General features: G+C 40.0%; 2 protein-coding genes across 2 annotated transcripts; one reads left to right on the top strand and one right to left on the bottom strand.

The window, feature by feature from the left end:
* Positions 1-3,268: 3,268 nt before the first annotated feature.
* LOC148156389 (uncharacterized) lies at positions 3,269-6,079 on the bottom strand. Its single transcript, XM_088009903.1, has 5 exons — positions 4,933-6,079; positions 4,572-4,709; positions 4,358-4,488; positions 4,103-4,239; positions 3,269-4,025 (listed from the first exon to the last, which is right to left on the bottom strand). The coding sequence occupies exons 1-5, from the start codon at positions 5,024-5,026 to the stop codon at positions 3,860-3,862; spliced, it is 666 nt and encodes a 221-aa protein (XP_087866029.1). The 5' UTR covers positions 5,027-6,079; the 3' UTR covers positions 3,269-3,859.
* A 2,213-nt stretch (positions 6,080-8,292) lies between these two features.
* Positions 8,293-10,515, top strand: LOC148156388 (uncharacterized). Its single transcript, XM_088009944.1, has 4 exons — positions 8,293-8,346; positions 8,815-9,003; positions 9,051-9,609; positions 9,724-10,515. Exons 1-4 carry the CDS (start codon positions 8,293-8,295, stop codon positions 9,894-9,896), a joined length of 975 nt encoding a protein of 324 aa, XP_087866070.1. The 3' UTR covers positions 9,897-10,515.
* Positions 10,516-14,180: the final 3,665 nt, after the last annotated feature.

The raw sequence follows: 14,180 nt of genomic DNA, 5'->3' as shown, positions 1-14,180 counted from the left end.
GGGGCCACAGTTTCGTACTGGGGGAAGTATTTTCTGCTTTCTTGGTTTAGCTGAGCACACATTCCTAAAAACCTACAGCATCATGCCTGTACAGGTCTGAATACTCGTATGTGTATGTGTGTGTTTGCAGACACACACATACTTACACACACACTCGTATGTGTGTGTTTGCAGGACGAACCGTTGCTTGGCTGAAAATGTATAGGCAGTTTGCATGTTTGCTTGCGGTGATCTGCACAAACACAGCAGCTCATCGGGCAAACAGACCTCACACGCCTCCGCCTCGTCAAACATACATGCAGTGGAGCAGCTTTATCTCCGATTCCTATATTTGTTTGCACGCCTTTAAATAGGATTTCCAATCTGTTTCACTTCAATCTCTGACCGTTGAACCCTGAACTCGCCAACTGTGCAGTCAAGTTCAGGCCGTTTGCACCCGCCGTGTGAATCTGTGGCAGATAGATCAATGTGAGTAAACACGCTCTGCAGATTAGATAGTTATTCAAGTTTGGCAGGTGAATTCAGCCAGCGCAGCAGGAGGGGACTGAACTTTACCGCTTGTCATGTTCCAATCCCCAAGTCTTTTCATTTATGTGATGGGTCGACATGAAGCAGTACAAAGTGAAATGTGGTTTTCTGTATTTTTTATTTTTTTTTAGATATTCACTGAGTAATTTCTTGTAGAACCACCTTTCTTTTTTTAGGTGTCCGACTTTAATTTTTAGTTCTTGCAAAAGTTCTCTTTAAAACTTGCCACAGATTCTCTGACAGATTTAGCTCTGCACATGAACCGGCCCGATTTAAAACATGTACATGACTTGGTGTAAACCATTGAGTGAATCATTTCCTCCAGGATGTGGCAACGTTTTAAAATTACTGAGTTAGCAGCACCTTTTTTCAAAACGTTTGAAGTCTTCAACCGAACTACTGGATTCATAATGAGAATACAAGACAAAGAGATGCTTAGTAATTAAATTAAATGACTTCTGAAGGCTGATATGTGTTTGTACCTGCGCTTCTATTAAACATGCAATTGCGCAATTTTGACATTTCGAAAATAAATTTGCCTAATGGAATCACCGCAATTTTGAAAAAATTATATTTTTGATTAAAAGAAAGTTTTTCAAAATTGGTTTATTTTGTAAAACTGCCAGGAAAACACTTGTTTTCCTGCATCACACGAGTCACATGATCAACAACAGGATGTTACCACTGGCGGAAACCACGAAGAAGACGACGACAGGAAGTAGCTGGAATGTCATGGGTATGTTTTTAGTGATCCCGTGACAAATTTATTCACGTGTGATTTCAATTCCATTTCTTATTTAATGGAAACACCGCAACTGCAAAAATGTTTTTTTTTTGTTCAAAACATTGACAAAGTTTTGCATACATTTTGTAATGGAAGCCCAGCTAATCTGTACTTTCAATTCTGTGCATCTTTTAGTTGTCTGCTGCTCCCATGGCAAAACAGAGGATTTAAAAGCTGCAATAACACAGGACTTGTTACTTAAATCAATCTCACATCATAATCTGTACAACCAAAAAAAACGACAAAAGTGTAACTGCTTTTAGCCAATTTCAGATAAAAACACGGTGTCATGTATCGCCGTGCAGTTATATGTGAGCATCGGTAACCCCGAGCGTCCAAGTCAAAGTGCAAACATTCAACTTCTGTTCTCTTGCAACTGAACACCTCTTTATCATCATAATACCCAAAAGGACACCACTTCCACAGCAAGCACAAATCAGCGTCCCTTCTCTTTTTATTGAAACAACGCAGAGGTTGTGCTCAAGGATCTAATCCAGAATCATCACTGTACTTTCCCATGGATCACCTTACACACTTCTCCTGGTTCTTTTCGAACTGCGCTGACAAAAAGGGGGACACAGAGAGCAAAACGACGAGAATCCCAGATGGGACAGTTGCGATTCTGAGCCTGACTTGGAACACACGATGGCACAGATTTTACTTGTCGAGATGGGCCAACGAGTGCAAAGAGAGCAAGAGAGAGAGAGAGACTCATTTTACCCAGGGGACGCTTGAGGCCACAATTAAAAACGAACTCGTAGGTACACTTTGTGCTACACCAAACCTGTTAGGCAGCTGTTTAGACTTTAGCTCCGTATGAGTGAATATATGTTTATAATGCACATGGGGGAACGGGGCCTCGCAACTGGGGAGCTGTTTGCTGCCAAACACAGCATGCGTGACGGCGCGAGAGCCCCGCGCTATACCGCGAATGCAGCGGCTGCGCAGTGGGGTATGAACGCTGTGTGCGTCAGCGCAGCAGCACACAGCAAAAAGTCCAGTGTTAATTTAACTCCTACAGAGTTGATTTTAACATTTTTTTGACGTTTATATAGTCCACACTCATGAATGTTAAATTAACACTTTCAAAAGTTACAATTTTAACATTTTATCAGTTACCTATTTAACTCACAAAACAGGGATCATTTAACACTGTGGGATACAATGGATAACACTGATCCAAGAACAAAAATGTACTACTTTGTTAGTGTTGATTTAACACTTTTAAATGTTATTTACTCCAAAAAAAAGTTACTTCATAATTATGATTAATTAATTATAATAATTATAAAAAAAAAACTTGACACAAGTATATCAATTTTAAACTCTTTATTTATCCAACATTTTAAATTGTGGTACAACAAACAAACATTCATTAGAAACGCAAGGGATGAGGGACTTATCCAAGACGATGTAGAAGTTCTCCATCTTGCTTTTCTGATGCCCAACAGCAAGGAGGTAGGGCTGCAAACCCCATTGACCCCGGAGATGCTTGTCCAAACTGCAGCATGACTAAAATTAAAAAGATATACACTAAACATAAGAAACAAAACATGCAGCTTTATGATACATGTTACATAAAAAATTAAAGTATGCCCAGACATCTTCAAAGCTGTCATTCAAACATCTGTATTTATGCATGTCTATAAAAGGAAATAGACAAATTACTTTGCATATTTTAAATTTCAATTACCTTATGAAAGACAACAAGTCTCTCAACTGCATCACTTGCACTGATTTTCGGAGACTTCTGTCCTCCTGGCTGCGGTGGTAGGAGATGTAAGAGAAGTAACAGCGAGGCCATTTCTTGGTCATTGCCTGAGGACAAATTTATAAAATTCTTCAGATATAATATCAGAACTTTATGAGTACTCTGAGCAAGTATTTTCAGATATACCTAGGTACTTACTAGATGTGTTAGCGAGGTCATCACTTTGAAGACTTTCCGCTGACTGCATCAAACTTCTCAACTCAGGTGTAGAAGTGAGACGCTTAGCCTCCTTGATGACATTTGGTTTGAAGAACACATCCCACTTCTCCAGCAGTCTGGTTGAGGTTTCTTCACTGAATAGAAGCCTGAAGTCTTGATCAATCTTTAATAACAAGCAGAAATCAAACCATTATAACAAGGTAAAAATCCACATTTAAAGACTTTAACAACTCACTTGAATACTTACCAATCCTTTTGTGTCCAGGAACCTCGGGAATGTTCTCAGAATATCAGTTCTTTCACTGGCATGTTCAATAAGCTTGTGACGGTGCTCAAAAGTCTCTCTCATCTTCTGAAAGATCATGGACCTGTCTGTGATGTGGTTAAGCAGAGATATGGCCTCCTGGCAGGCATTCCCATCAAGCTGTTTTTCAACAATCACAGCTCTATGGATATTTGGGCCTCCAGATGAAATGTTATCGGTTGCTGGCGATCTTCTTTGACTTTTCCTTTGGACCGTTTTAAGACGCCATGAAATGTATCCAGTGCTGCTTGCTGCGTCATAAAAGTGCTCCTAAAAAAGAAGAAGAAAAAAAAAAGAAAAATTAAATGCAAAATCACAGTTTTGAGTCACAAAATAAAAGAGCACAATTGATTATAGAAAAACAAACAAACAAAAAAAACATTACATAGCCGTTTTTGGTGTATGGATCCTTGAGGGATGGGAAGAGTGTCACTATTCCAAGGGCATACATCTCTCTGATTGCTTTAGTGGGGAGGTGCCTAACAGCAGATTTTAAATAGGTGATTAGACAATTTTTTCAATTATTAAATACATTATAGTGTAAAAACAAACATACCCATGTTTATCAATCATGTGAGCCACCAGTATGTTGACCAATTTTCTTCTTGTGGCATCAGTTAGGGTTTCTGTAGTTTCATACTCCTGCAGAATTTGGTCACCACCAGAGTTGCTTTGTAGGACACCTTCAACCAGCTATGAAATGAAAAATAGAAAAAAAATGTAAATATGCAATATTCAGATTACCAAAATATGACAAAACATGTCTGGGTATACAAAACAGGATTTAGAGGCAGACAAAAAATATTTTTACACTCTTAGCAGACACTGAGTTATTAGGATTCTCAGTTTTTTGCTTCTTGCGTGGTATCTCATCCATTAGTATTGTTGATGTTGATGCATTCGAGTTGAAGCTTGAGTCAGACTCAGAAGCAGATGACCTCTCTGAAGAAAGAGACAATAGACATCAGTTACATTCCTTGGTAAAATCTGTATAGCAGTTGATTTAATTTGCTTTGGTATCTCACCATCATCATAGCAGAAAACTGTCAGTACAACACTGCCTTGTCTAAGGAGGTCACTGAATATTTCTTCGTCAACTTCAGTATTTGTTGCATCTTTGTATGTAACTTTGGCATCAGGTGGCAGGCAAAATCGTTCAATGACTTAAAAAAAAGAGACAAAATTTAGAGCCTAATTCTGTAATTAGCCAGATTTTTTTAACTAACAGTTACTTGATGTTGATCATGTGATTAGTATGAAAAACATATTAATGAAAATACAATGGATTACTCTTTTTGCTTACCACAGATGTGTAAAATGTGTTAAATAGACATACATTAAAAAGAATAATGCCCATGCCCCACAGATGTTAAATAAATAATAAACCTTTCTCGTGAAACTGATGAAAGTCAAACAGCCCTTCGACCTCCTCCAACCTCACATACTTTCGCAGGTCACCATACTTTACATGGATCAGCATTTTGGGATAAACCTAAACAAAACAAAATAAGGTATAGGTCAAGCGTTCCCCTCAGTGCAACGTTTCTCTACAATTTGTGGCACGTGACTTCGGCTCATTGACGGTCCATGTTACCTCTTACATTCACAAGGCCGAAATTATCATTTTAAACGGCAAACAACATGGAAGTATATTTTTCACGAGTATATAGTCCGACAAAATATGTTTTACATCTGATATTGTTGTAATTAATTACCATTACAACAATATCAGGTGTGGTGGTACTAGCTACCACGTGGGCTGCTAGCAAACAGGTTGTGTAAAGTTGTTACAAAATGGACATATTCAGCTGCCTTTCAATTGGTAATTGGTACAAAAAGACAAATCACTTACTCTGTCAATGTAATAGTGCTGGACAAAAGATTTAGTAAGTTGGACACTTACCGTGTAGAACAGGAGATGAACAAAATGGAGCCGTGTTCAGATTGAAATCAAACGAAGACTGTGAAGCAGAGGGGAGGAGCTTATTTTACTTCCAGCAGATTTGATTCAACACCAACGCAATCAACTTTGCGAAATAACTCCAACATTGGGCATCATTTAAATCGCTAAATGTTAAAAAAAAAACCACTTAATGAGTTAAAATTAACTCTTACACGTCTAACCCTGAAATTTTAACTCTAGTTTTTGCTGTGCAGGGTCGGGAGTGTACCCAACCAAGCACATTCCCGACTCGGTCGGGTATATTCTGACCGAGTCGGGAATGTAACAAAAAAGAAAAAAAACCAAAACACTTCACACAAACGACGTGATTTTTAATTTTTACTTCTTTTTTTTTAAGGTTTTCTTTCGTTACTTTTCCCACTTACGGCTAATGTGCTCAGCAGGCTGCAGTACAGGACAAGTTGTAATTGCGTGCTGTGGTTTTGCAGATCAGAATGTCCAATCCAGTGAAGCAGCTGTTGCTACTTTATGTACCTACATGTGCAAGCAGGAGAAACAAAAAAGCTGTCATCTTGTGTTACTTTATGGCGAATGGGAATTTAGATATCCGTTTTCAAGTTAGATAAAAGTGTCACTTTTAAACTTTTTACTCATGTCTTTTTTTTATTTCCTGTTTAATAGTAAAACAAAAGAGAGAAAAAAAGAAAAAACATAATTCTTGCCTAGGTGATAAAGCTGCTAAGTTTTTACAAGTGCAATAAAATGCAGGATACACAAAGCTGTAAAATGCATTATGAGTTGCATAAAATGGTGGAGTGATCAGTTGTGGATCATACATCCACTTATCAGACTTTGGATTAAGCTTTGAATCAAAAGCTTCACTAAAATACCAACATTATAATCAGTGGTTAAGTTAACTGTGCTTGCGATGCCCCCCAAGGCTATTCTACCCTGGGAGGTGAGCCATATTCACAACCATGACTGTCTGCGTTTCTCCCATAGTAGCACAGCAGGTAGATTTAAACAAAGAATGAGGTTTAAGTCAGTAAGTTAGAACAAAATAAGGAGTTAGTAAAGCCTAATCAATGAATCAAGGAGGAAAAAAAAAGATTACCACAAAAGTTCCACCAGGAATTATTTTAGCTTCCACATGCTGAAATTTCGATCTTTTAATTTCGCCTATGCCTCTCTCTTTTTGATTTTTTTTTTTCACTTTGCTTTCAAAGAACCAGAAACTGGTGTCAGCCAACAACCGTGTGCAACACATTGAGAAGATTGTTTAAAGGTTGTTTTCGAGTAGGTTTTTCCCAGATCTATTCCCTGAACTTTTGGTTCTTTTCTCTCTGCATGTTTTTCTGCAAATAATGTTGCAAAAATTGTGGCTAAAATGGGGTCACAATAATAACCAAAACTTTTTCTCTGAATGGAGTGGATACACTAATAGACAAAAAGAGAAGAAATTTCAGGCTGAAAACATCTACTGATGACGCATTCTTGAGCTCGAATGTGTTTAATCACTGGGGGGAGGAAATAATCCAACATTGATAGACAATATTCCCCCCCCACACACACACACACACAATTACATGTATAATGTTCAGTAAATTTTATGTAATTGAAATAACTGTGGCATGTATTTATTTTTAAAATTTTTAAATTGCTCATTACGGTGGTCGACAGGTGCAAATCCGCAGTAACAGAGAAAACATGCAAACAAAAAAAGAGATGCAAAAAAAAGCGAATAAAATGCAGCAAACAAAAAAGAGACCAAACAAAAAAAGAGACGCAAACAATAAAGACTACAACCACAAATGAAAACGGAAGTACTCCAGACCACTAGAGGGAGTCGAACAAAAACAGCTGTATCCAAATTTAGTGTCTGCATCCTTTAAAATGGGTGTTCAGAACATATTGATGTCTATGGTTCAGAAAGGCAGCAATGGCGGCAAAATTATTTGTGCTGTGTTACACTTAAAATTACACAAATTGATTTTTTACAAAGTTTTTAGGCAAGAATATAGATGTATAGATCTCAAATATCTGCTCGATTAATCAATAAATCACTTAATTACAATATTGCTCAGACGTTTTCGGAGATGTCTGCTCCCGCTGCATTAACAGCCAGCTCCCCTCGCCAGCTGTCAGCTGGCCGGGCGCTCCAGGTTCGGTACACCGAGAGAGAACCCATGTCTCCCGGTAAATCGTTTTAAAATCTCCCGGTAGTTTTCCCCTATGAGTGGAGGTGAAACACAGATATTAAGTCTGGTAATAGCTGTAAATATTTTTGGTTCACTAAAGTAATTTTTTCCTGAGCAAATGGGTTTCACTGATTAAAGTTAAGCCTTCAAACATAATAGTTTTATTTAAATGTAATGTCTTACTTCCTGAGATATGGAGATTATTTGAAAATGAATAATTTGCATACATCCCTTGCTATACATGTTTAAACATTTTAGAATCAGACAAAAATATTTCCTTTTTACTATGGAATAGCCTTTATTACAAAAGGTGAAGAATAATTCAGAAATAAAAAGTAAAAGGACAGACGAGACGCCTAATGGACCGCTCTCGTCTTATCAATACATATTTATATACATATAAACATAAATAAATAATGATTAATACTGAATAATACTAGGCTATAGAGGTTTGGAGCTGACGTCACAGCGTATGACGTTTACTTCGCTCGGCGCCATCTTTGCTGTACACAGACCAAAACAAACTAGTCAGAACACCAGTGTTTTCTTTGCGTTACCGACCGCAGTGAAGTTGCTTTCAAGTTGGATATTGGATATTCGTGCTCCGCGGAGTAAGGGGCATTTAGCTTAAGGTTGATCCGCTTTATGAACGCTAATTTCGGCCAGCTGTTCTCCACCGCTCCCGGCCCGAGCTCGAAGGTTCACTTAGGGACTGTCAACAAATTACCGAGGCCTCACCAATACATTTCTGAAAATGTACAAAACAGACAACCTGAGGTACTGGGTTCAACCATGGTACTTCTAAATAAAGAAGTGTCATGAGGGCTCCAGGCTTCATACTTGATTGTCGGTGGCAGAAAAGCTTGAAGACAGCAGGACTGCGGTGTCAGAGGAGCTTGACACTTGGGGGGCTGATGGCAGAAGAGTTAATCGCTTGAAAGATGTTGGCAGGAGAGCTTGAGGCCCGCAGGACTGCGGGGCTATGGGAACTTGATGCCATCGAACTCAGGTCTCCTTCGTCACCAGACAATCAGACTTGCTGGTCTCTGGACTGAGTTCCAGGGCTTCGTAGCGAGTCCTGTTGGTCTCCCGGCTGACCTCCAGGTTTTCGTGGCGAGTCCCGTTGGTCTCCGGGCCGACGTTCAGGGTTTTGTGTCAAATCTTTAGGTCTCCTGGCCGACCTCCAGGGCTTCGTGGCGAGTTGGTCTCTTGGCCGACCTTAAGGGTTTCGTGGTGAGTCCCGTTGGTCTCCCGGCTGACCTCCAGGTTTTCGTGGCGAGTCCTGTTGGTCTTCTGGCTGACCTCCAGGTTTTCGTGGCGGGTCCCGTTGGTCTCCCGGCTGACCTCCAGGGCTTCGTGTCGAGTCCTGTTGGTCTCCCGTTGGTCTCCTGGCTGACTTCCAGGTTTTCGTGGCGAGTCCCGTTGGTCTTCTGGCTGACCTCCAGGTTTTCGTGGCGGGTCCCGTTGGTCTCCCGACTGACCTCCAGGGCTTCGTGTCGAGTCCCGTTGGTCTCCCGACTGACCTCCAGGGCTTCGTGTCGAGTCCCATTGGTCTCCCGGCTGACCTCCAGGTTTTCATGGCGGGTCCCGTTGGTCTCCCGGCTGACCTCCAGGTTTTTGTGGCGAGTCCCGTAGGTCTCCTGGCCGACCTCCAGGGCTTCGTGGCGAGTCCCGTTGGTCTCCCAGCTGACCTCCAGGGCTTCGTGGCGAGTCCCGTTGGTCTCCCAGCTGACCTCCAGGGTTTCGTGTCAAGTACTTTAGGTCTCCTGGCCGACCTTCAGGGTTTTGTGGCGAATCCTTTAGGTCTCCTGGCCGACCTCCAGGGTTTCGTGGCGAGTCCCGTTGGTCTCCCAGCTGACCTACAGGGTTTTGCGGCGAGTCCTTTCGGTCTCCTGGCTGACCTCCAGGGCTTTGTAACGAGTCCTATAGGTCGCCCGGCTGACCTCCAGGGCTTCGTTATGTGTCTCATCGGCCTCCGGAGCCTCGTCATGGGTCCCATCGGCCTCCCAGTTCCTGCTCTGCCGCCGGCAGGTACTTGCTCCACTGCCAGTGTCGCAGGTCCCATCGACCTCCAAGCCAGGCTCAGGAAGTCAACTAGGATGTCGACAGGACCTGTGACAAGGCTCAGGAGGTCAGGACGGACATATCCCCAGCATCCCCAAGGTTCCCACTCTACCCCTAATGTCTCCCAAGGTACTTGCTCCGCTGCCAGCGTCCTCCAAGGCTGCTGTTCGCCAGCATCCTCCTAAGTTTCTGCTCCGCCGTCGGCGTCCTCCTAGGCTGCTGTACCATCAGAATCTTCCTCAGATTCTTTTGGTGTTCCTTAGTTGTTTCCATTTAATTTTGCCTTGTTTTCCACATCTGTTCTTCTAATTATGTTTATTTCTTGTTTCTAGTTATTTTCCTTTGTTCTACTTTAATTAGGTTCCTTTAGTCTCCTTACTCCTTTGTGTTTGTATTTTGGTTGTTTTCCTTTGTGTAATCTTCTCCCCTTTCCTTTGCCACTTTCTCTATCCCTTCACAGTCTGCTTCCACTCCCTCCACTCACACCTGCCGGTTTGTCTCTTCACTTTTCTTTTTTTCTCCCTGGTTTCCTTGTGATCTTCCCGTATCTCCAGTTTGTCTTTGTTTTGCTTTTTTTTGTTCCCTAGATTTTTTTCATTTTTCTAAGTTTGATTATTTGTTTTTTCATTAAATATTCTTAAATTAACTATAGCTGTGTCCGAATTCAGGGTCTGCATCCTTCGAAGGACGGATTTGTAGGCCGATTACGTCATAGCGTGGCGACAAGGCCTGTCCGAATTCAAAGACTCCTTCAAATGCATCCTTCAAATGCGTCCTTCTTTTCCCCAGATTTGAAGGATGGGTCCGGTGTATCCTTCACGGCCCACGATATCCCATAATTCATTGCGGGTTCCAACTGGGCATTCAGGCAGAGCGATAATGCCGGTGAATAGCGACAAATTATTTAGCTATATAACACTTTAAATGACACAACGTGATTTGGTTCAACGTTTTTAGGCGAGAATGAAAGTGTGTAAATCTCAAATATATGCTCGGTTCATCAATACATCACCTAATTGCAATATTGCTCTGACATTTTCGGACCTGTCTGCTACCGCTGCTTTAACAGCCAGCTCCCCTCCAGCTGTCAGCTGGCCGGGCACTCCAGGTTCAGTATACCGAGAGAAAACGCCTAACTCCTGGCACATTGTTATAAAAACTCCCGCTAGCTTTCCCCAGTGCGTGGGAGTTAAACACCGATATTATTCAGACAGGTCTGGTTGAAAATGTTTAGTTTACAAAGTATTTCAACGCAGAGCACATCGGTTTGATTGATTAATTAAAGTTAAGCCTTCAAATATAATATGTTTATTTAACCGTAATGTCCTATCTGCGATGTGGAGAGTATTATATTTGTAAATGAATAATTTGTATTCCTTGTAGAAAAGTGCAGTTCACATTTGAACATTTTATAATCAAACTAAGAGATTTCCTTTTTACTATGGAACATCCTTTACTATAAAAGTTGAAGAATAATATAGAAATCAGTAATACATGACTGAAAAACAAACTTCGGCTCCGTTCTTTTTTTGTTTTTTTTTTTTCTTCTCTGCTTCATGCTGTCACGGTTGCTTGGCAACATGAGTTACGCTGAGGTGTGGGCGGGGACAGTTGGTGAAGGCTAGACCTGTCCGAATCCACAGATATTTTTCTTCCGGTCTTAGTTTATTCCCGGCCTTCGAAGGACCCGTCCTACGTAGACCAGTCCTTCGAAGGATGCAGACCCTGAATTCGGACACAGCTTATGTCTCTCACCTGGTGCACTTGGGTCCATTTATAATACATATAATAAATTTATGTCATCAAACAACCAAAAATAAGTTAAGTGGAAATTCTAGTAATTTAAAGACCATCCATCCATCCATCCATCCATCCATCCATCCATACATCCATTTTCTGTACATCTGTAACACTTACGATGTGTTTACAGTTATTAGGACCAGTGCTAGGTTTGGCTATGGGAGTAGGGAGAAGTGTAAGTGCATTAATGACCACAGACCAGAAAATAAGTTTAAACTGGCGGCTTATTATTTGTTGAAAAGAAAATAAACAACAATATCACAAAGAAAATAAACAACAATATCACAAACAGTTGAGATACAATGACACAAAATTCAATACAAAATAGTTTCCCTGTTTCTTTCAGAATAATTTATTTAATCCTTTTTTTATTTAAACCTATTGTTAGGTATTAAAGGATACTATTTATTTAAACCTAGGTTATAGTTCTATTTAAGTTCAAGTTGATACTGTTAATCTATTTTAATTTAGTTTGTTTTTAATCCTTTTAAATCTATTTTAGATTTAACCATGTCTTAACCACCTCTTATTTCTAATTTAAACCCAACAAACAATTTCACATACCACACACTGTAACAATGGATATTGAACATGGTTCGAGAAGAAAATTTCCAGCAGAACCTTAGTGAGGGTTGTAGCGTCCCGGTTGAAAAGATGGTCTCTCAAACTAATGGTTCATGTTTCTTTATTGAACAGCCTTTGTACATCAACACACCGTAAAAGCTACAGACAGATAAATAAAATACCATTAGGTTAAGGTAAACGGTTAGTGGTTCTAACCTTTTACCTTAACCTATAAACCTTACTTTATGTAATAACATTAAATTTACAATACATGTATTTAATTAACTATACCATTTCTATATAACAAATGAACTAAAACGTATTCCAACTGTTTCAACTGTTCGACAGTTAATCAAATATTAACACTATTTCATGTCGAAACATAAACATTACTCTTGTCAAAACACTTGCCTTGTTCCCTCATCAACCAAGCGCTAACTAATTAATTGTTTAGACCTTAGTTGGACTTTTCCTAAGTTATCTCCTTTTAACTGTGACTCGTACGCTCTCTTACTCTCTGGACTATGTCCAAAACAGTTAATTGTCAGTTATTGTCAGAAGTTTGTGTAGATCACTTAGCAACTGTGTCCCTTTAAAAACTCTTTCAAATTAAAAGCGTCGGTCGAAAGGTAACAAATAACGCTTGGTTAAATGAGGAAACAACAACATATATATGTATATATGTGTTTTAACCAATATATTGGTTAACATAACAAGGGTTATGTTAACCTGGGTTTCACATCCTTGTCCCTAGTGGAGCTGTGTGAAGCTGACACCCCACCCACGTCAAAAAATCCAGCAAATAATCTGAATGGTTAGTGCTCCGTTTGTGCTGTTAAAATTTTTGTTTGTGCAGTTTTGGTTTCTGAGATATTAAAAATTATTTTTTAGGTCATCCAGAGTTCACCATCCCCCTATGTTGCTCCAAAACAAACCAAAGTGGGCTAGTTCGTTAGTGCACGTTTGTGCCGTTAAAATTTCCGTTTGTGCAGCTTTTGTTTTCGAGATGTTAAAAGTTATAATTTTGGCCAATGTCGTCATCAGCCACATTCATTTTGCTCCAAACATCAAAATTTTTGCTTTACCGCTGTTACATCGCCACCATCAACTGGTATGTAGTGTGGACCACAATGTCACCCAAGGATTATATTATACAAATGACTAAATCTGATTTAAATTTATTTGGTGCTTTCAGAGTTTAAGATTCAGCCAATCACATTCACCCAATTAGGGGACAATTAATTTCACCTGCTGCAGGCTCTACTTTCTGTTTTAGTTCTTCAGCACATTCCTGTCACGGAAGTCTTGTTTTCGGTGTTGTTTTTATGCAATTGAGGTTGCTATATTTTTGTAGAAAAGGGACTACAGTATAAGTTGTGACATAATCAATACAGTTATAGTAAAATTCACCCTAATTGGGTGAATGTGATCGACTGAATCTTAAACTCTGAAAGCACCAAATAATGTAAACAAAAATAAACCTGCACAAACGGAGCACTAACCATTCAGACTATTTGCTAGATTTTTTGACGTGGGTGGAGTGTCAGCTTCACACAGCTACAAAGAGCTGCAGGTGGGGTCGAAAGCTAGAAGGGAGGGGTCAGATAGAGAAGTACCATGAAAGCAGAGCGGAGGGGCTTGAAATTTTCCCATGAAGTACAGTTGGGAATGCGAAAGAGGGGAAAAGGTCGAATCCTTTTGTTGTATTTAAGTTATTCCATGAGACTGCAATTATATTTAAGCCAATGAGTCCCAGAGGAAAATCGCACCATTAAAAGAAAAGGTGGGGCTTTCTTGTTAAGCCCAGCCTGCTCTGACTTGCATCAAAACATTACATGACTTTCCTTCGTCGTCGTCACTTTCCGACAGGTGTTGGTTTGTGTTGACACTCTTTCCCCTCAGTTCAGTAATAATAGTGAGCGGGATGTAATGATGCAGAAATCTGTAGATTGGTTTGAGCTTATTGCAACTTTTGTGTATTTAATGCAGCCATACTGGGAAAAAAAACCCTAAGCACACAATAACACTGAACAAAGGGTGGAGCTGAGTCAGAACTAAGAAATCTGGGAGATTAACACGTCAGCTAGCAGACATTTAGTACAAAT

This window comes from Poecilia mexicana, unplaced genomic scaffold (assembly GCF_051168715.1).
Source record: "Poecilia mexicana isolate PSO_F unplaced genomic scaffold, ASM5116871v1 scaffold_11, whole genome shotgun sequence".
Lineage (NCBI taxonomy): Eukaryota > Metazoa > Chordata > Actinopteri > Cyprinodontiformes > Poeciliidae > Poecilia > Poecilia mexicana.
The sequence above is the reverse complement of the archived record's forward strand: the minus strand, read 5'-3'. Positions and strand labels throughout refer to the sequence as shown.

Excerpts from the sequence above, each read along its gene's own strand:
- LOC148156389 (XM_088009903.1), bottom strand. The coding sequence starts at position 5,026 with ATGCTGATCCATGTAAAGTATGGTGACCTGCGAAAGTATGTGAGGTTG. Across the intron at positions 4,489-4,571 it reads AGTTTTCTGCTATGATGATG|AGAGGTCATCTGCTTCTGAG; the intron begins GTGAGATACCAA and ends CTCTTTCTTCAG. Across the intron at positions 4,240-4,357 it reads ACTCAGTGTCTGCTAAGAGT|CTGGTTGAAGGTGTCCTACA; the intron begins GTAAAAATATTT and ends TTCATTTCATAG.
- LOC148156388 (XM_088009944.1), top strand. The coding sequence starts at position 8,293 with ATGAACGCTAATTTCGGCCAGCTGTTCTCCACCGCTCCCGGCCCGAGC. Across the intron at positions 8,347-8,814 it reads CTCCCGGCCCGAGCTCGAAG|GTCTCCTGGCCGACCTCCAG; the intron begins GTTCACTTAGGG and ends TCAAATCTTTAG. Across the intron at positions 9,610-9,723 it reads CCTCCAGGGCTTCGTTATGT|CCAGGCTCAGGAAGTCAACT; the intron begins GTCTCATCGGCC and ends TCGACCTCCAAG.